The 22,942-nt window shown below is 37.5% G+C and overlaps 1 protein-coding gene across 16 annotated transcripts in view; it reads left to right on the plus strand.

Moving 5' to 3' along the window:
• Positions 1-22,942, plus strand: part of PARD3 (par-3 family cell polarity regulator) — a 426,281-nt gene that overhangs the window by 280,591 nt on the left and 122,748 nt on the right. For all 16 annotated transcript variants that reach the window (XM_048952157.1, XM_048952158.1, XM_048952142.1 and 13 more), the window contains one exon: positions 4,903-5,119. In XM_048952157.1, coding sequence (XP_048808114.1) covers positions 4,903-5,119 — 217 coding nt within the window. The remainder of the gene's footprint in view (positions 1-4,902; positions 5,120-22,942) is intronic.

The following is a 22,942-nucleotide window of genomic DNA, read 5'->3' on the forward strand; positions in this document are numbered from 1 at the left end:
CTTGAAAAGTGACTTTCCAGTCTCTGTAGTTTCGAAATTTTTCAGTTTCTAAAGTGCCATTCCATAGTATTCTATTGTAAGCTTACTCCTTTTATATTTTTCAGAACTCTTTTTTTTTTTTTTTTTTTTGCTTTTAATCTGTCTGTTAATAAAAGTGTTCTGAGATTGGAAGGGAGGTCATTCTTCTCAAGATAGTTACAGACAGAATTAATTCTGCTTCACTTTCACCATACCTAGCAATTTCACAAAGCAGTGAGGTTAAATGCTGTCCTGGTGCTGCTGGCTGTCATTCTGTTTTTGGCCAGTAAGACAAAGGTATCAGAAAAAGTGTAATGGTCCTGCTCATTCCCCCAAACTGTGTGCCTATGGTCTTCTGAGATGTAAGGTCAGGTTCTTCTAAAAGCCCTTATTTGGTGTGAGCCAACTGATAAAGATATCTTGTTTTGAGGCATCAGATATCCAGGGTTTATCTAGAAGTTACAGACCATTAACTTTGTTTTACCAAACCCACAGCAAAACTGTTTTCAAAAAATGTATTCTAGGTGAGTATGGGCTTATGAGATTTTTGTAAGATGTTTTGAGCTGATTGATGCAATGCATAGAGAGCAGAAAGAAAATATTTGGTGGTCTTTGTATTCTTTCACTGGAAGTAATGGAAACCAGGCAATTTTTCAGACTATAAGTGAAATGCTGTGAGATGAGTCCTCATCTTTGTACGGATGAAGAAGTCTAGCATTGATGGACCAGGAGCCATCGCACTGTCATGGGAGAACAAGAGCAAGACTGTTCTCAAATCTCACCTGCTAAGGAATGCCTGAAGGAAGTATGACCAAGCTATATGCATGGAACTGCACGTTCTGTTGAAGTTGTGGGGTTGAATAATTTCCATGCATTACAATAAAACATCTAAAAAGTAATCCAGAAAGTTGCACTGCCAGTATAATTGAAAGAGATGTGTAGTAAAGCAGTCGTAGTAAGTTCATTGGGCTGAATTCAGTTCCAGGAACAGTGTTGAAGACCCTTTAGGTTTTCCCCTTCTTATGGTGGACAGGAGAGCTCAAGAGCTAGTCCAGCCATACGGGCTTGGGATCAGCTCAGAATGCTAATTCCTGATGTCTGTCTTTCTGGGAACGCACATGTATCTGTAAAAAACCAACTGTAGTCTTCCCAACTTTGTGTAAATTTTGTGTGGCTTCAGATTCCAGACAATTTGCCAAGTGATGTCTTCAGCTGGAAAAAGTCTGGGTGCCTTTGAATACATGGAAGTTGATTTAACAATCTGGTACTAGCCTAATGGCTCACTGCTGCCATAATGACATGGCATAATTTTTTTTTAATTGTGTTTAATTATTTTGTAATTGTTTGAAATTAAAATGTGGCTTTCTTGTATTATAAAATCCAGGCAAACATGTTGGTGGTCAATTTGCTGATACCCTTGAGGTTGGAATCATTTGTCTTTCTTGATATGTTTTCTCTTTTTTCTCCAAATGTTTCAGTGCTGAGAGTGCTTTTCTTTTCCAGACACTGCACTGCAATATATTTTATAGAGGAATTCGTAACATGTCATTACCCATATAAGAAAGCCATAAAACAGAGGTAGTATGTGTGGCAGAGAGACCGACTCTCTTCTAAATGAACTTACTGTCTTTGCAAAGAAAAAAGTTATTAAATGGCTAGGAAAATCAGATAGGTGTGTTCTGGGGCAATCTTTTAGTAGGTATGTGAGAGGATGTGTATGAATTTTAATGGTTGTAAATAAGTCAAATCTATGGAGAGGTATGAGTGTTGAACTATCAAAGGTCAATTTGCCTGATTTTCTTTTTCTCTCGTTTTTTCTTTCCTAAATACTTGAAATAGCTGACTGAAAGCAAAACGTTTATCTTCAGTGATGTGAATGAGAACAAGACATTTGAATTTAGAGAGATCAGCAAAGCTTTCTAATCTTTTGCTGAATCTTAATTGCAAGAATCTATGGCTGTATTAAATATCACAACAAGAGGCCTGGAAACTTAGTGACAAAATAGCTTCGCGTTAAGTAGCTTTGATTCCTCATGTGCATCTTTTCCACTTTATGGCCTAATTAGGAGAATAGCTTTATAATACCTGTTTGTGTAGTTCTCTTTAGTACAGTGTGATTTATGAAATGACACTGGTTTTCAGCTTTAATTGATGTTTAAAGTATTTAATTTTTTGTCTTCAGTGTCCTGAATAGGGGAAGGGAGAAGGAGGGTGGAGGAAAAAGTAATAGTACCAGAAAGAATAAATTCTGTGTTATGCAGCAACCTAATGTCATGCAACTTAACCAAAATAATAAGTTTCTTTTCTGCCTCAGCTTGAATTTTAATTGGGCAGCATTTGCATTTGTTCTAAATGCTAGTAATTAGGTGTATGTCAATTGCAGAGTGAATGTTCTGCATAAAAGTGGAACAAGTTTCTTCATGTTGTGTGTTTTTAAGAAACCGGGAATCCATTTACTCCAATGGAAACACGAGTGTTTATTCCAAGGGAACAGACATCCTGCTTCACAAGGCTCATTCGAAGCCATGGAATTAACTGTGAGCAAAATGTATATGATAGACAAATATTTATTGCAGCACAACTGTGGAAAGGAGCCAATATTATCTCCATAGAACATGCAAAACAATAAAAGGAAGCATTGTTATGACAAGTAGTTCAGCAATCAGCACAACACAATACACTTAATGCATATTTAGGCTTAAAATAGTGTATTGTCATATGAATATGAACAACCATAAAACAAATTTGTTTATCTTTGGAATTCTAGCAATGCAGTACCAAGAACACAGTCAACTTCAAAATTTATCAGAGTTTTAGTTTTGGGTTTTTTTAAAAACTAATTATGTTTGTTTGCAAGTACAATCATTTAAATGCCTAGTTGGTTTAAATGGAACAGATTGTAGCTATAAATTAACATGCAAAAAATTTGCATCTCTATTCCAAAGTAGTTTTCCGCTACTGTTTTAATAACAATTAAATATCGTCCCAAAATTTCTGTAAGAAACACTTTCACCAAAAAAAGTCCAAGTACAGCGAATTCAGAGAAAGTTATAGGATATGCCTGTTAGTTTCCTAAAATAAAATTATCCAAATTTTAAAGCTGTGCCTACAACTGAGAAGTTGTGTCACCTGCTTATCTTGTAGCAGTCCAGAAGACAAGCTAATATGGATTGCTGGGAGCTGTGTTTTTTTCTTTTGGTTGATTTGTACTTCAGAGTACTAGTTGATATTCCAAAACGGTTATTAATGTTGATATTTATCTGACATGATATGTTTCTCTTGAAAAATGTTTATGTGATCTTGCAGGGTTGGATAATATTCACAGAAATGCTTATTTGTTGAATTAGTCTATTGAGCAGGTTTGTGTAGTGTAATATTAAAGAATAAACAGTGTTCTGCAGGCAAGTATCTGAGAGAGAGAACATAGAATATCTAGTGGTTTTCAGATGGTGATTTGTAGACTCCTCAACTTCAGTGAATTACTGGTATGGCAAACATGAAAGATGAGTAAGAAAAGCAAATTTATATTCTACAGCATTCTGTTTATAAAAATTTCTGAAGAACTGCACACTTCCATTAGCTGTAGAAAAGTCCCTGAGGTCTTCCAATAACAGTAGTAATAATAAGTATATGTGTGCTGAAGTTAAAAATTGTTCTTCCTTCCAGCTCTGTCATGGATTGACAGATCCATGTCTTTTCCCTTATTTTATATGTGTATATATAATATATGTGTTATATGTATATATTTATCCACATATAAAGTAAGGAAAAAAAAATAAATATATATATATATATATAGTTGTTCAGAACCTGTAAGAGCTACGGGAATCAGTGCAGAGTATGTGCCTGTGATCTTAATTGCTGCCTTGTGCTGTCTGTTGGAAAACTGAAAGTGATGCTGCCCTGCTTATAATGTGATGAAATAAAATGTTAGAGCTCCTGGGAGATCACAGCTTCACCAGCCATGCGGTGTAGTTGTTGGACATGGCTTTAAGCTATGTCAAAATAGCTTCATGATTCTAACTCTCATGTTTAACATAATTTTCTTTCTTTCTCACTAAACTGCTGGGGGAGTTTTTTGTTCCTGATTGGATTGTTTCTTTTGATCATTTTTATTTCAGACTTTCTGAAACGTGTGCCCTGTTAAATTTAACCTCAGGTATACTTTAGGATTCTCTGAGTCTTGGTCTCGGATTAGAAATGGAGAAGAAACACATGACCTGCTCTTAAAATATTTTCCTTGTTCCACTGGGTGGAATCTCCCCACCTAAGCCTTCCAGGCTGTTCCATCTCAACCAGTATTACTGCTCTGGAAGAATAAAAGTTATGATGCATGATGTGTTTTAAACTACGCCAGGAAATGAAGTAGTGCAGCAGAATCATTACGGTATATGCAGCAGAAGAAAAAGTCTATTAAGGCTTCTATTGAGGGTCAACAGTCCTTAATGACTTTCATATTTTTATGGGAATATTGCTAAGAATTTACTGATAGGGCATGCTACACAGCTGTTGTTTCTTCTTGCAGACATTTCTGAAGCTCTCCTCAAGTGATTTAGACTCTGTAACAAAAGGATCCAATTAACATCACTTAATGGGGTTCAGTTAACATCTTCCCCGTAATCTATATGTCATTCAGAGTACACACAAAGCATGAATCAAGTTATACAAAATTCTGCAAAGATGAATTCCTTATCTTTAAGAGTTTATGTAAACATGGCCATTCCAAGAAGTCTCCAAACTAGTGAATACTCAATTTGAAAAAGAACGGAAATATCTTGCTTTTGTGCATATATCCTGCTTGGAAATAACTTATACAATAAACCAAAAAAATCTGCCTTTGTTGTTTGTTCTTATTCTATGTTGTTTCTTTATTTGTGCTCTCAGTGGAGGAAGACACAGAGGAAAGTTCAAGATCTGGTAGAGAATCTGTTTCCACAGCAAGTGACCAGCCATCCCACTCACTGGAGAGACAGATGAATGGAAGCCAAGATAAAGGCGACAGAAAAAAGGCTGGAAAAGAAAAGAAAAAAGATCGAGATAAAGAAAAGGATAAAATTAAAGCAAAGAAAGGAATGCTGAAAGGTTTAGGAGACATGTTCAGGTAGGTGCTTTGCAATTGATTATGAAAATAATGAATCTTCATCTTTCATCTGTTGGTTTCTGTGTTTGTAAGTAGTGTTATGAAAAAGAAGCAGCTCAGAGTGGAAGAGAAGCTGCTGGCTAGCAGGCTGAAAGGGCTGCAAAAACAAAGCAGGTTTTAAGCATTCACGCTGCCTGATCTTGTAAAGAGTCTTTGGTAATATCTAAGTAATGCACATATCTCTTGCCAGATCAAATATTTTTCTTTTCTTTTCTTTTCTTTTCTTTTCTTTTCTTTTCTTTTCTTTTCTTTTCTTTTCTTTTCTTTTCTTTTCTTTTCTTCTCTTCTCTTCTCTTCTCTTCTCTTCTCTTCTCTTCTCTTCTCTTCTCTTCTCTTCTCTTCTCTTCTCTTCTCTTCTCTTCTCTTCTCTTCTCTTCTCTTCTCTTCTCTTCTCTTCTCTTCCCTCCCCTCCCCTCCCCTCCCCTCCCCTCCCCTCCCCTCCCCTCCCCTCCCCTCCCCTCCCCTCCCCTCTTTTTTTTTTTCTTCACAGTCTGTGTTGTTTTAATCCTGTACCCTAAGCTTACATGCTACAAAATGAGTGGATTTTTTTATTTAGCTATTAAGACTATTTTATATCATGGAGGTAAGATGGGAAAGAGATGAATCAGGTTGAGATTGAAAAACAGCAGGCTCATCTTGAGGAAATCAGGATCTAAATAAGACTGTGTGCTCTGAGAACCCACAGTCTGGAGAAAGGTCAGTGAAAGACCTGCTTTTTTACCAAGTACTGTGCTTTTTAAAGTAGTCTTCTCTCCAGCAGACATAAGTGATCTGAAAGGAGCAGACTGCTGAGGGACACCCTGCTGATCTGGGTAAATGGTGAAACATGACAAACACCTTTGATCACTTCTGGGAAGGGGTGAGAGAGTAAGAAAATCAGTCTTTCTTTTAGCTAGCTAGTGTAAATAAATGCATTTTCAAGAAAAGAGAGATTATATTGAGGCAGTGTTTGTTTTCTTTCATATATGCAGTGTTTCATTATTTAATTTAAAGTGAGATACCAGAATTATTTTGAAGATTTATTAACAGTGATTCTTCTCTCAAAGCATTTAAGCAGAGCTTCCATTAACATAAAACTTGTTATCATCTTTATCGTGCAATTGAACTTTGGCTGTTACTGCTAAGCTCTTTGAGAGTTATTCTGACTGTGAATGGCAGCACATAATTAGTTAACTTAGGATCAAAAAAACTGGAAAATAATAGAAAATTTATTTGGAAAACATGGAGTCATATCAGGTTGTTAGGCAGCCCGTGCAACAGCATACGAGAAGGGTTATAAAAGATGGCTTCACACATCAAAAGGAGGAGAGTAACTCGCTGCATCAAATGGAAGTCCTACACGAATACCTTCATTTTCTTGGTGTTTGCCTAAGTCAAAACCTGGAGTAGAGTTGCATCACACTGCTGGGGTGGAGGAGAAGATTAGACATACGAAATGCCATTGATTCTTTTCTGCACTTTGCCATTTTTCTGTAGATTTGTTTTGGGATAGTTCGTCTCTCGTGTAAATGGCTATCTCAATAGGAATAAACAGGCAAAACAGCAGCAAATCATCCATGACAAATTTGGTTGTGAGTAAATAGCTTATGGATAACTTGACTGCTGCCTGGTGAGCTCAAGTTCAGCTAGAAAGTATTACACAGCATCAAGAAAGCAGGGCAACTCCTACTTAATGTTTCTGATGCCCAGTGGACCTGTGAGACAGCTGCCACACCGTGCAAGCTTTGGTACACAGGCAAAGAATGAACCTGGGGAGAGTGCCCTCCAAACAAAGGAGCCTTTATTTGTTGGGGAACCAGGCAGTCCAGGGCTGATTTACTGCTTCATGCCTTCTGGCATTACAGCCTCCATGTGTTCCAGAACAGCTTTGAAAGCTCTAGATGGAAATGAATCCAAAAGTGGCAATTAATACCAGAAGCAACATTGTCTGTATGTTCAGTACAGTAGTCCTGAGATCTTTAATCTGAAAACTATAATTTTGCTGATAAGAAGGCCTGATGCTGGCTTCGTTGTATGCTCTTCATAACTGCCAGTGTTTGAGTTATTTTTCCCTCAATACCATTTCTATGTGAACTTTACTTTTTAGTCTCCTCTTAATTAATGTGGGAGCAGTGCTACCTGGATGCAGTTCTGACTCCTCCTGGATCGTTAAATTAGCTTGCACCTTGTCAGCCCACCCAGAAGAGGTGCTTCTGGCAAACAGGAAAATGCTGATTGAAGGAATTAAGCATTATGCCTCATTTCCACTTTGTGCTCAGATTTGCTTTGCTGAGAGGCTTCTCAATAATGTTTGAGAGAGAGACTTTATTATGTCTGTAAGATAAACTACTACTTCTGCCTATATCATGCTTTGTTTTTCTGTTTATCTGACATATAGATATCAAGTAATCAGAAGATGTGGTGCAATAAAAAATAATGATGACAGTAACATTCGAAATTCAAGCCATGATCAAAGCATAATTGGATGTTTTGGTTCTTTGCAACGTTGTGATTTCTTTGTAGTTCTTTTTCTTCTTTTTCTTTCTTCCTTTCCAGTGCTCTTATTGTAAGATAATCTTTCTTCATTGAGTTGTAAGGGCAAGAACACTTGCGGGGTGAAATTGCTGTTAACTGACACACCAATGTCTGTATTTAGCCAAGGGGCTTTTTACTGCCTATATGCAAACTGACAGCTTCTAAAGTGAAGTCTGTGTAATATCTGAAAGCAAGCTACTTGCCTTCAGTTAAAATCTTAAGATTTGGTACTGGGATCTTCATTAAATTGCACTATGAGATGGAAATTTCCACAAGGGGACCCAAGGTTACATTTATCCTTCAGCATCCAGTCATCATTTCCAAGATCTCCTGATGATCAAGATAGCAGGTTAAAATCATAAATAAACCTTTTAAGTACTTGCATTGTTTTATGGCTTTCATCAACCAGAGTAGAGAAGCTTGATGAAACCACGAGGGAGAACTGTAAGGTGCAGTTCTGTGAGACACCAAACTTCCCTCACTTCCAAGGGACCTTCACTCACACTGGGCTGTGGAAAGTCTGATATTTCACCCTTCTCTCTGTGAAATAAATCTGAGTATGTGCGCGTTTCTTTTTTCACAGTGACATTTCAGAGCAGAAGAGAATAATATTTATAAATTTGACATTTGACTTAATGTCCCTCTTTCTGCTCACAGATAAATATAGACTGTAAATAAAGCCAGAGAAGTGTTGAACAGAAATGTTGATCTGACACACCAGCCTTGGTGCTGCTTTGAGCTGCTGCAGTTCTTATACCAGAACATATCTTTGTTACCCAAGCAGTTACATCATTGCCCTGACTTTCTTATCCATGCAGTAGGATTATGTGTTATGTCCTCTGGCTTTAATGGTGTAGCACGGAGAGACTGTGCAGTTCTATCTTCTCCACTGCTGACATTTAAGGGCCGTCTGGATGGCCACGACAGCTTAGCAAATAGTTTTTGGGAAGCTGATAAAAAGTTCTGCTAGTTTTTGCTTCTTTACTAGGAAGGCTTGAATGGATGCATGTTTTGATATCAGAAGATTGCAAAAATCTTTATTCTCCTCAAAGTGCAATCTAAAATATATATTTACTCACTTCTGAGTCTCTGCTTATTTCTGTAGAGATTCTGTTTCTTGATGAAATGAACCTGACAAGAACAATCCGTTGATAAAAAGGTCTTTGTAGTGGTGCATTAGGCAAGACGCTTTATGGTTTCAAGCAGTGCACCTATAATTAGTGCTGGTAGGGATACATTAATTTGATGGGCTTCTCTGTTGTGCGATTCTTTGACATTCCTTTCCCGTGAGAGAAAATTGTGTGTGCCATTTTCTTTTTCTCTTCTCCTGTCAGGTACAGCATGTTTTCACTTATGGAAGTGGGGACCCTTGGGATACAAGACAGGATAAAGTTTTTAGCTGTGTCACTAAGACCAATGAAGTAATGGGTCACAAATGAAAGAATTGTAGCTCCAAATCTTTAACCAGCATCCACCTGTAATTTTCTCTGTAACAGACCCAAGCCAAGATTTTGTAATACAGTAGCATCACTGTAATTATGTCACTGTTTATTGGAATTAATTTCATCTGCGAGGAAGCATACAATCATGGTCTTACTGGGGAGTCTATATGGGAGAACTCTCACTGGAGAGTTTTATAAAAAATTATGTCTGGCAAGTGGTCAATCTCAGGAAAGGAGGTATCTGAAGTACAGCATAGTTAGAAGAAGCTGATCTACTAAGATGTTGAGAAAAAAGAGGAAAGAAAAACAACTTTGGGTTTCCAAAAGGAAGAAGAGGAATATTAGCCCATCAAATCTGGATGAAAAAATACTGGAGGGACAATCACAATGACAAATAGATCTGAAACAAATTGACATCTATACAATGGGATAAAAATGAGTTTGCAAAAACAAAAGTTATGCTTGAGTTTTTTGGCGAGCTGCTGAGGACAATGAAAGATGCTGTGGGGAATATACCTTTGTATCTTAATACTGGGTTTAAGCAAGAAAATATTTACATTGGTTTTGGAGGTTGCTTATGAAATGGGTGTCAGGTACTTTGAAACAACTGTGGTTAAGTAGTTATAAGAAGTGGATACCTTTCTCCTATAGATTAATACCTCAACCTCACATAAACATAGCTTTTCAGTGGGGAAGGAAAGCAATGGATGTTGAAATTTGTGGAACAAGACACTGTGCTAAAAAGTAAATATATGCATAGGTGTTCTTAGTACTGGAGACTGTGTATTTCAAGATCTGTTCTGTCATATTGATGGAAATGTAAATCTGTGATATGTGGTGACTAATCTTCAATTCCTCTCTTGATTTTGCAGCATACAGGTAAGTAAATCAATGCACTGGTAAGCCAATGCAAAAGTAATATTCTCAGATTACCACTGAAACCTAATTCTAAATTACTAAATTAATTTAAAAGTGATTACTGGGAGCCTAGTATTTTTTTTTCCTAATTCTGTGAGAACAAATAGATAACTTAGTTTCCATCCTTGTTTCGCTGAAAGCAGGTATACTGTTGTCTTTTCTTCTCCTTCTTTTCCACACAACTACTTCCAAGGTACAATGAACATGTACCAATTCATAATACTAATGTTTGTAGCTTTGAATTATACCTTTCAATCATGTTAGCCATCTGAGACTTCTGGCTGAACATATTGGAGAATAACCTACAAGGATTACTGTTGTGTTTATATGACTTCCTTGTACTGTCTACTCAAGTTTCTCATCATCAGTAATGTCTGTAAAAAAATAAAAAGCAAATTGAGAGGGTTTGTTTTGGTTTAAACTGGCAGGTGGCTCAGCTCCATAAAGTCGTTTGCTCACTCCCCCTTTCTCAGTGGAATGTAGAACTCATGAGTTGAGATAAAACTATTTACTAAGATAGAGAAAAGGAAAAGGGCAATCCTTATTAATATATATACATAAATCTATATATGTATATGTACATAGATATGACTCTGTATAGCAAGTAACACGAAAGCAATTGCTTACCACCCTCTGACTAGCCCCCAGTAAGCAGAAAAGACAAGACAAACTCCCCCTCCCTTCAAAGCTGCTTCCACATGTTGTCATGTGATATGGAATACCCCTTTGGCCAATTTAAGTCAATTGTCCTAATTCTGTTCCCTCTCAGCTCCTTGGGCTCTTTGCTGAAAATGGCCTTGGCTCTGTACTTTGCTGCTTAGCAGCAGCTATAAACATTGGTGTGTTATCAGCATTGTTTTTCTCCCAGAACCAAAACATGGCATCTTACCAGACATTTTGAAGAAAACAATTCCATCCTAGCTGAAACTAGAATAAGTTTATAACACTTATTTAGTAATTACCTTATTTTTCTTTTATTTAATAACAGCCTTCAGACTTCTAAGCAGGCTCATGACAAGAAGGTGTCTGAGTTGTGTAAAATACTATTGAACTATACCCCAATCAACAGGACTAGAAAATACTTTGAACTCAATAAAATAAAACTTGTGGACTAATTTTCATCATTCAGTAGCTTAAATAGCAACAATAATAGTATTTTCCTTGGAAGTGTGACTAACAGACTTCATACTGGTGAATAACACCTTCTGATAAATGAATTTGACTGAAAACAAGGGAATGAGTTTCAGAAGTTAGAGTTCTTTGGTTTTTTTAGTGCTCTGCTCATGTCACTAAATAGAATACATTTTCAGTCTTAAAGCATGAAGTAAGAGGTTATTGTTTAAACACCGGTCTGTTGTATCATTGCAAACTTCAAAGATCATTGCTTGCACACTGAATCACACCTGGCTTTGCTAACAGTCATCTGAGATCATTCTAGGTACTTCATCAAAAAAAGTTGAGGTGGCTCAGGTAAATGGAATCTGGGGCCATTTGTGCTGTTCTTTACCTGTTTGTTACTGCTCTTTGTGCCAGCTGACAGACCCTTCATTAAATCCACATCTGCTTCTCCTCTTCTACCAGCTAGGAAATGTGTGTGTGACAAACTGCAATCATAGACACAAGGTATGTGCTCGCTTTTCAGTTTTGAAAGGAGGAGCGTAATCCTTGTCCTGACTGCAAGTTGGATGCTGTTAATGACACTTTTGTTTGCTTTGCTGCTCTCAGCTAATTCTTCATGATCTATTTTCAAAGTTTCAGCCAGCTCCTGGGATGTGGAGTCAGAAGAGCTTTTCAAATGGAATCAGCCATGCAACAAATTGTCATCTTTGATGCAGACAATTACCCAGGACTCTTGTAAATGTCTTTCAAAGTATTTTCATATTCTTTGCTTCCTTCTTTCCAAGTAGAAGTAAATAAAGGATGGAAAGAGAGAAGCTTGATTGAAAATAGTTTTTCTTTTTAGAAGAACAGATGATACTCCTTTATTCCTCTCCACATTTTTTTCCTGTTTTCTTCTGCTTGGTGTAATCAGACATTTTGAGGAGATATGTGTTTCATTGCCTTCATCCCCAAATATCCCATGGTACAGATGTTTATGACTAAAATGTAACTGGGGCACTGGGCAGTGGAATGGCAAATTCTTATTTCTAATCCAAACAACCTTGCATAATCTGTCAGGGATTTGAGGAATGCAGCTTCATTAAGTGGTTAGTAAGCTGTGACTTTTACATGAAACACAGAGAACAGTGGTATGCAATTGTGAGAGAGAGAGATCTGAAATGAGAGATTAACGTAATCATATATGGCTTTCTAGTTTGTCATTCTGATAGAAAGCAGTGCTTTGTAGTATGTACTCCTAATGCTAGATTTTTCCATAGTAAGTCTTGAACTTGTATATCTGATGGGAGCATGTTGTGTGTTTTTTAATTTGAATAGAATCAGAGCTTTTGTTTCGAGCATCCTGAATTAAGTGCCAGGATGACCTGATACTAGAGACAAGTTCATAGTAGCTGCTAACATATTCTCCCAGTATTCTTCCTTTTCTTGTCAGTGAGTTTAAATAGAGAACCTTTGACATCTACAGCACCATATCTGACTGCAAAGCAAGTGAGGGAGTCACGCAGTGTGACAGCTGAGCCCTCCAAGATCCTTCCTGGCGTTCTGCAGCATTTCTCTTCCAGACCTGGAGTATGAATATAGAAAGCAAGTGTCAAGGATGACACCTACTTTATAATCTCTGTAAAGCAAGCCTTTTCGTAGAAGAATTTGTTGACAGTTCAGAGATTCAAAGTCATTTTCAGTTTTAGCTTGTATAGAAATAGAATTTCTCCTCCACCTGATGTGATAATTGAAGACTACTAACTAGTCAGCATGTTAGTCCCTAACAAAGTACGGTAAATAAATACTGTCTGGGGACATGAAGGATGTGTTAGATGAAAGCCTTTATTAACAGTATTTGTTTCCTTATTTGTTGGAAATGTTCTTGGAGGTTTTAAATTGCTATTGATAGTACTTTATATCGATAAGGGTTACAGATGATTTGTCTGCAGACTGTTTTTAAAACTGAGGTGTTTTTTTTTTTAAATCTTTCTTAAAAACAGGAATAGGAAAGTTGTCTCAGAAGGAAAGTAGTGCGACTTAACGTACTTTTGTAGCACAAGTTGTCTCAGGCTATTATGTGATAGTCACTTGAAGTACATAAGTAGGCAGCTGCAGGAGAGCTGATCCTTCTCTAAAAGATGAAGCACTCACTGTTGTGTCTCACTTCTTGTGAGTAAGGTGGATTCATGGTGTATGTGAATGGTGGTGCCTCCTAAGGTTTCCATGTGTCTTACCGTTGTGCAGAGAAGTAATCATTAGAGACAGTGTTGTAAAACATTTCAGTGAGAATGGCAGGATAGGTATAAGCCAGTATGATTTATAGAATGAAACATACTGGAATAGAAGTAGTCTGTGAGACCATACATTTCTCTGAGTGCAGTAAGAAAACAGTGGGCATCAGGCATTCAGAGGGCTTATTTAAGCTTTTAAGTTGTTTCATAGAGAAATAAGAGGAACAAAACTTTTGTAAAATGACAAAGAGAAAAGCAGATATTAGAAACACAATGCCCCTGAGATGTGCAAGTAGTATTTCCCTCACTTTGAGTCCTTTTATCAGTTCTGAAGGAAAAAATAGAAAAATGAGGGAAAAACAAAGGGGACTGTATTAAGAGGAACTGAACAGGCTTTGAAATAAAGCACTGATGGAGCAGTTTGGACAGGAAGGGATCTCTGTTTTCTTCAGCCCTGCTCACAGCAGTCCAGCATCCACGTTTCATCAGCTTACTCAGTCTCACGCCCAGCTGAGCTGCAAATATCTCCTAGGATGGAGATTTGACAGTCTCTCTCAGCAGCCTGTTCCAGTGCTTAACCACTCTCTAAGTGAAAAGTATTTGTCCTTGGTTAGAGGAGGTAGGAACAAGACTCACTGAATAATCAGATACAAAAAATCTGAATCAATTAACATCTACTTCCCATGAAGCACAAATGTTAATCCAAAATAAATTTTTCATCTAAAAAGTTTAAATTTGAAAGGATTTTTGTGATGCATGATTACCCGAGGAACTTATTGGCTCTGCATTTTCTTTAAAGAATGCAGTAAATCATGTGGCTAAGCGTATGTTTGTAACTGTGAGCCGACCACTGTATCTTGGGTGTTAGGAAAGAATTTACTTGTAAACAGGTCATATTCACTGAGCTTCCATGCATCTTACGCTGGCTCATCTTGGACTGGCAAGTTCTAGGACACCAAGCGTGACAGGCTAATACGATACCCGATAGTGCCTGATATGATCCATTGAACTAGAAAAGATGATTATTTTCTTTGAAACTGAGGAAGAAATTCTACAGAAATCTTCCTTGCTGTTATTTCTTGCTATGCTGGAAACTAAATTAAAATCATAATTCTGTTGCATTTATGCTGATATTTTTTGCTTTTATCTCAACGTACAGATACCAAGTAAAACCCTGAGCGTTTGTAGTCCATTCAGTCACAGACAAGTTGGTTTATATTACTTTTGGAGGAGGAGATGTTTTTTAATTCTGTTTGTGTTCAGCACTTTCTGTAGAGTTTTGCATAAGAACATAAGAATGCAGCCATATCAAGTTGAATAATCCCTGGTAAGACCCTGCTCTCCAATACTTGGTCTCCAGTGATGGTCAGTAGCAAACAAGGGTGGAGAGCCAGAACAAGGTAACTGTATGCCAGTTCTGCTCACATCTGTCTTCTGGGCTTTCAGTGATTAGCAGCTGAAGGATTTTTTGAGACAAGACACAGGTATCCTTGCATTTGATTACAAAATAGGGTGTGTGTATTCCATTCTTTGCAATTTATCCTGTAACAGTATTTGTTATATGGTTACCTGATTCCCAAGTGCTAAAAATATCTGTTGTATCATAGACATAATCTTCTTTTGAAGATCACGTTGAACAACTTTTGTATCAAGAAACTTTTAAATGATGAGAGCAAGAACTTGATTGCAATGCACTGCAGTAGATCTGACTCATGATATGTCATTGTTTTATGGCTTTCAGGTAGGCATGTTTGCGAAGTATACCAGTAAACCTTTTTGATGTGCAACAACATTTCAGTAGTTAATGTAGTGCATATTAACTTTTACTGCTTCTGTGCAGGCTTACAATAAGCAAGAGGGTAAGAAAAGGCTATAGTTGTTTATAAAATAGACCCTGCAGAGATAGATTCATTTTTACGGTGTATGTTTGGGCTAGCTGATGATGTGACTAGCGGTAAATCTTGAAGTGTTTGCTTTAGCAGAAGATAAATTCATAGTCTCTACAAATTCTCTATTTTTAATGCCAGTCTTGTAGCTCCTACTCATAAAAGGAAGAAGAATATAGTATATTTTCTTGGAGCTACTTAATGGTCTTAATGATTTGCAATAAATAGAATTGCATTGCACCGATATGTCTGTTTTAAAGGATTTAAATTACATGTTGAAAATATGTTAGTAATGCTGTACTGGTAGGAAAATTGTTAGAAATATTTAGTTTAGCAGATGTATGAACTGTATAGATCCAGTCTTGTTAGAGAAATACAAACAGTGGCTGAAGTCATTTAAACTTCAAGGAAGAATTGTTTCTCATTGTAAAAATGGGATAGTACCTAGTCCATGATAGAGTTTTCAGGAGCTTTGATGCCCTGTGGTGTTTCCTGCAGTGAGAAATACAAAATATTTATATGCTGAAAGCATACGCTACACATGGCTTCTAGACACTGATATTGAGTTTAGTTCACAAGGTGACTGTGATTTTGGACAATTACAAGTATTTGTAGATTTCATTTCTTTCAGTTACAGGTAGTGCATAGTGGGAAAACTGAAAACTAATCAGAAACAAAGTTTATGGATTAGCTCTACAGAATTCTGCAAAAAAAAAAGAAAAAAGAAAAAAAAGAAAAAAGGATTTAGTAGCAAAAAATGCATCTAAAATCTTAGTTGTATCATCATTTTTAAGTACCACAGTGATGAATGTGATACAAGTGCTTCTAACATATTCAATGCCAGGTGTGGCAGCAGTATTTGCAATGCAAACTGAATTGCTATTACACATTTCAACAGCAGCATACCACAAATAAATTTCAAATATTTCACAATATTATTTTAGATGTTATCTTTGTCTTTAACCTGTAGCACTAAAATCCTGAAACTCAGAACACAACATGCTTCTACAAGCATCAGTTTCATGTGCAGTGTAACAGACAAAGCGTGTGTTTCCTCTGATCTTGCTGAGCAGGTGATGATACCAACATTACTATCATCAGTAGCTACTGGGATTCTGATATCATCTGTGGAACCTGAAATACTTCGCTAATTCTTTTTTTAGCCTATAATGAAAAAATGTTGTGTTTTTTGTTGTTCATTTTGTATTCTGAAGAAACATGAAAATGGCAGTAATGATTGCTGCGTGCCGTGTGCAGCACTGAGCACAAGCAGAGCTGATCTCATCTCAGGAAGAACATCTCAGGAGGTGAATATCTTTGATGTCAGGACTGAGTTTATTTTAAATATAATCCGTCTCATTTTCTAAACAAACATATGCCCAGTCACTCATTTCTTATAGTGCCTGAACTTGTACAAATGAGAACAAAAACACCAGTGTGCATGGGGCTGGTGCCAGGCTTAGATCTTCTGTGCTAGGAGCTTATTTACACAGAATCTGGAACCAGAAATCAAACCTCACCACCACACGTCTCTGCAAGTCCTTTGTGCACGTTTTCCATCTGAAATAAACCTTTGCTCCCAGACTGGTCTTGAAATAATCAACAATTGAAATTGCAACTGATAGAGTTATTTCAAGCACAGTACCATGAAGACAGCCCTGCTCTGGCTGCTGGCAGCCCTAGGGTGCGAGTTGTCCCTGGGAGGCAGCTCTGGGCCAGCCCTGTGCCAGCTGCTGTGGGGACTCGCTGCCACACTGCCTCCCCGGCAAGGATCCACTCATGCTGTGCTGCCTAAGCCCCAGAGATGTTTTGTTCCACCAGTGCTGCTGCTATGCAAAGTCTCTCTCTTCATTTTCTACCCAGAAGATACAGCGTGTATAAACTAAATTTTCATGCTGCGGGGCAGAATAGCAGTGGATAGAATAGGCAGAAGGATTTAAGCCAGCAGTGGCATGCTAATGCTTGCTCAAAAGAGGCCTGGCTCCAGTGTGCTGCTGTGGCTTAGTCCTCCCTTCCTAACAAACTTCCAAAATAGCATAGCTGTTGTTTTTTGTCCTTTGTTTTTATGACTATTCATGGGCATTCAATGCAACTTAATCAAGTTATATTCTAGAGCACTTGCATAAGTGTCCTGCTGGCATTGCTTTTTAATAAGTTGTAAGTAATTTTTTCTTTTTCATCTCTGAAGAGACTTAAATGACACTGCAGGAAACCCTCAACTGTAGTCTACAGCCACCTGTGCTCTGGTACTGCAGCTCAGCAAGGGGAACTGCCTTTCTCTGCCATAGGCATCCTTGGGGAAGACAACGGCAGCTGTGGGCTCACCTAGGCTTTGGGGATATTGTGCTTAGACATGTCCCACAGATCCTACTGCATTGCTTATTCTCTGCTGGAAAATGTTTCTGCCTTTCCTATCTCCTATAAAACATAAACGTGTGAATGGGACTGAAGATAGACACCCTATATTGCTTAATTTACCCTACAGAGGTTATTTTCCATGAGATTCCTATCAACCACGGTTTTCAGTAATTGACAGAAAAAGTGCTGACTGACATATTAACATTTCTAGATAATGAGATCTGTAGGGAAGTTTTAATCTTTGGAAGGTTCCGGATGAACTGCCAGTAGTTTGATTAACTTTTTGTGTATCTACGTTAACCTTTGCTGATTTTATACAGTGTAATTGCAAGGCTGCACAACTCAGTTGTTGGAATAGCGTTCTGCCATTTCCTGGTCTAGATAGCCAGTATACTGCACTTGTGTCTTCATTTCTCTGCCTTTTGCACATGCACATCTATAGCAATTTGCTTTTTGCAGTTGACTTTTACATAAGGTATGCCACGCTCATGTATATGCAAGCAAGGGTTCCAGTTGCAAAATGGAGTAATGAAGACTTGTCATGTTGCTGAGGGTTTGTTTTCAGTTTGGCTTTTTAGTTTGTTTTTTTTGTTTGTTTGGTTTTTTCCTTTTCAGCCAGAAAACAGTCGAGGCACATTTCCCTTGCAACTTTTCCTTTTTCTGTTGCCTTCTCTTGAGTGCCAGTGAAATGGATGGGTTTTTGTGCTTCATTAGCATTTCTTACAAGGTCTGTCTTCAGACCAGTACCCATTTTCTAAATTGTACTTCTGTAAGGGTTGAAAAAAATCATGGTAACCAGATGCAGTATTTGTCTCTGGCCTGGCAAAGTGTTAGATTTAACAAAAGAAGCTAATAGAAATGTTCAAATTGACCCTTCTCATCATTTGGACTTCTTGGAGCTCAATCAATCTCTCATTATTATCAGAGTTATTCACGCAGAGGCAGAAGTGCTAGTATTTCTCATAATCAGCCCTTGAGCCAGATGTAATTTGCAATTTTGCAGCATTGTATTTTGAAACAATAATGCATTAAAATGAACAGAGTAGGAATTAGAAGTATAGTTGTCACAAGAAAGGACTGAAGGGTGGCCATGATTTAAACACTCTCTCAGCATTCCTAGTGGACACTGGTAATTGGAAAAACGCAATGCAGTATTATTAATACCTAACTAGCTCCACAATTTTTGATGTATTCTGTGAAGTGCATCAGATACTTTCGTCAGTGACCATAGTGAACATTTTGTGTGTGAAATCTAATCTCTTAGAAAGGAACTTTGTAGTCAGTAACTACTCTCATTTTTGAATTTTTGAATGGAGTTTTTATCACAAAAGCAAACTTTAAAATAACCGACTTCCCTTAAAATCCCATGTCTTGCTTCTGTGGGTGCTGCCACTAATGATTGTTTGCATGGTTGTGTCTAAACAGAGGTTGTTTCTTTCATTCTTCATCCCTTCCGGGATGCCACAACCCACATTTTAACAGGTTTTGGCTCACTACTAAGGAAATGAGTTACTTGTAGTCAGTTTCAGTGCACTGTGTTATTGCTTACTGAGTTTTGTTTCAGACATAATACGGACAAATCTCTTTTTTCTTTGCTGATTTGCTGATGTTTTTAAAATATTATTATTGTAAAACAATCCCCACTTCCATTGACATTCTCAGCCTGTTTTTAACCTACATTTGTTTAAATTCATTGTTTGATTTTTTTTCCTTCTTATTTCTTGTGACTAATAATACTTACATTAGTTATTAATAATAATTTTATTACACCTGTCAGTGGCTCCTGCTAGCTTTAGGCAACCACGAGAAGCAATGCAAGATCATCTTCTGTTTAGAAATTTGCAAACAGATGGTCTCTCCTAAAAGAAATCTGTTTTTAAAAGTTCCACCATTTTATGCTGGAAGTAAATATTACAAATGCGTAAGTTGTGAAAAGAGAGAGCCTTGGTGTGAATAATATTCTGCCTGTTGTGTCATGCCTTTCAGGAAACGTTATCAAAACTGTTTATGAAAATAATTGAACGAAACCTCATGACATGTCTCTTGGTTTGGCATTATCCCCATTTTCTATGAAGTTGGGATATTGACTCACAAAGGCAGATAATTCCGCGGTGGTTGGAAATGCTCACCAACCCCATATGTTGTTTCCATTGCGGGGATGTTGTTCTCTCAGTGGCTGGTAATGCTGCATGGAAGTGTTGCAATGTATGTGCTCTCCTGGCTGTTGGTTTTCAGTAGCCTTTGTTCAGCTCAGCTAGAATCCTTACCTGAACAGCACTGAAACCTGTTTTTGGTCCTTAGAAAGTGCGGCAGAGGATGCTGGGAGAAAATGCATGACTGTGATATCACAGAAGAGCTACATGTGCTTTGATAGTACACGTGCACAGGGTAGCAGCTGCAGAGAGAGCTGATGGTTTGGAGCGCTGACCACTGGTTCTCCTGGTTTGTGTCTGTGCTCATGATTGAGTGCATGAGCTTGAAGGCAAGATTTACTGCTCTGAAAAAATATTAGTGTCTCTCTCCAGAGATTTCTCCCCTTCCACGAGTTTTTTGTAATGCCATTTCCTGATTCTGGAACCTGAGTTGTGCAGGAACCCTTCTGGCAGGGAGTTTCTGCTGACTGTTGCACCAGGAGGACTGCTCTTTAATGAGGTTTAGCATCATCAAGGAAACCTGTGGAGAATTAAAGGTTCACTTCAACTTTGCTCACTAGCTCCTGTATCTAGATTCCTCACTCCCTTACATCAGCTTGTCTGTATCCTCTTGGGACAGTGATGCTGCTGTGTCATTCCAGCATCTTCTGTCCTCCCTCCTAACACGTGTGCTTTTATCCACTACTTTGATTATCTGAGAAGACTGTCTCTTTATAGAAATAAACTGTGAATATGTAAATGTTTGCACTTAAAAGGCTATTTTTAAAATAACGCACAATTTAGCTTCTGGAGTAAGGCTCATAAAAACAAGTCATCACTAGTCAGGGAGATTTTTGTTTGTGTGTTATGTTGAACTGTTTATGCTTATTAAATTCTATTTTAGCAACAGAATGTTTATGTGTGTCACAATAATCTTTTGCAATATAAATCTTATGATTTTGCTGATGCAGAATGGTGAAAAAGATTACAGAAGTCATTGCAAAATCCTCTGAGTAGTGTTAGGTTGTGTGTGTGTGAATACAGTGGGAAAAAGAACATGCGTTGAAGACAAAACTGATAGACTAGCTGAAGATGCTCACCATTTGTTAATTTTTAATGGTGGTCTTTTTTTTCAATTACAGAACATAATACTGCTGAACTTCTGTCTCAGTAATTTTTTGTGTTCTTCTCATTAATCAACTAATGCGTGTCTCTTCTATAACTCTGTATTCTAATGAAATACTTGGATGATTTGGCAGACGGCAATGATCTCATCAGTAACGCATAGGAGTAAAATCCATTTAGCAGATTTTATGTACATTATTTTTTGTTATATGCAGGATGCTGGTATATATTATTGTAAAGTGAAGCTATTTGTGCAAAAAGTTGTAAATGTGAAATTTCTGTTGCTACCATCCATACATCCTCCTTCCTTCATTTCTTCAACCCATGTATTTATTTAGGAATAGTTGTTTACAAGTGTATTATCCATTTGTATACTTTATATATATTGAAAATATTTTTTATACATGGCATCTTGATATAGCTTGAGCTTGTTCATGGCATGTTCTGTTGCACCGCAAGCAGCTTCCTGCTCTAGGTAGCTTTGCAATGTTCAGTCCCTCTGATGCATTGACCCAAAGCCACTGGAGGCACTTGCTCATCAAAATCTTTCTGCTGAGTGCAGTAGGAGTTGGGTGAGGCCACATCCTCACTGGTGACAGTCATCCCAGCAAGCAAGCTTCAAATTAATGCAGCTAGGGCCTGACAGAGAGGTCTGGGCATGCATTTGGATTTGATTAGGTTATCCATAAAGTTCATGGGATTTCCTATTCTAAGGTCATGCTTCGAGCATTTAGGTCTGTGTTCTCGTCTTTTTATTATCAATGGTACAACAGGCTGGTGTCACAGGGCCTGAGGATTGTCCTGTCCTCTAATAGGACTTGACTATTATATTCTAGAGATGATACTTTTTAAAAATGTATATCTCTCTTATTTTTGAATTTCTTCACTTATGATCATTGCTATTGTTGGCTGAATTTGAGGATTAAGTCTGTGGATCTGTGAATATGACTTTGAGCATTTACACTTATCTTGAAACTTTCTCTAACCCTTAATGTAAAAGGAGAATTAAGAAGCTATAAATTAAGTAGAACCCTGGAGTATCTTGACAATTAGAGTGAGCAAGATTTCAGCTGCTCTCTTTCATCAATTTCTCACACTCTTGGATAGACAGGGTATTTTTAATTTGCGACCTGTATTTCAATTCGTCGTAGAAGATTTTTCTGGAACTTCTTGCTTATTCAGTTGCAGAATAAATTTAAACTATGTTTGGTTATTGTTTTTTACAGCTAATCTTTGTTTAGCTGTGCTGTAAGAAGGATTTAGATGAGAGAACTGAATAAATCAGTTAATAAGTGAGATGTTGTTACTATATTTATAATTATTGTGACTGTTATAAGAGGACTATTACTTAACCACACACATATGTGCCCTGAAGGATATATTAAGCCACGTCTGTCAAATAATGTATTTACCAATAGATAATTTTTAAAAATTACTTGGAGCTTGAAGTACATTTTCATTCTGATCTTTATTTTCCACAATAAATAATAATGTTCTATGCTCTGCTTCCAAGAATTCAGACTGGAGGAAGTGGTGGCTGCAGGTGAGTGCTGTGCTGCTGTGGCAGCAGGTGCTCCGCATTTTGGTGCAGCTCAAGCTTTAGCATCAGGACTTCTTTTGTCACAGATATGTGAAACAGTAGCGTGTGCAGCTTGATTGCTCTTGCTGTGCACCATGGGGTGACTTGTGTATGTGCCTTGAAATCTTGTGCACTGATTTAAGGAAGGGCTTCTATAGCTCTCTATAGTTTTTGGCAGAAAATGACAGGAACTTGAAATTTGGTTGTCAGGATTGTCTGTATATCAGTGTCACAGATGCTCCTTTTTTTTTGCACTGTTTTGTTTTATTAATTCTGACAGCAGTTCATGCCTTTTTTTTTATATGCTGTTCTCCTTTTCACTAATGCATGAAGCATTGTTTCTGCACGGGTCCTGAGCACTGCAGTCTTCCTGTTCACTGAAAGAAAAAGTCATTTCAGTTATTTCAGTTGCATGTGAAAGAACTGCTGCAAGTATCATAGCAGCCAGACGTACAGCAATGAGAATGAGAGCAACACAGGTTCAGACAAGTGCCTGAA

The sequence above is a fragment of the Lagopus muta genome, chromosome 7, assembly GCF_023343835.1.
Source record: "Lagopus muta isolate bLagMut1 chromosome 7, bLagMut1 primary, whole genome shotgun sequence".
Classification (NCBI taxonomy): Eukaryota; Metazoa; Chordata; class Aves; order Galliformes; family Phasianidae; genus Lagopus; species Lagopus muta.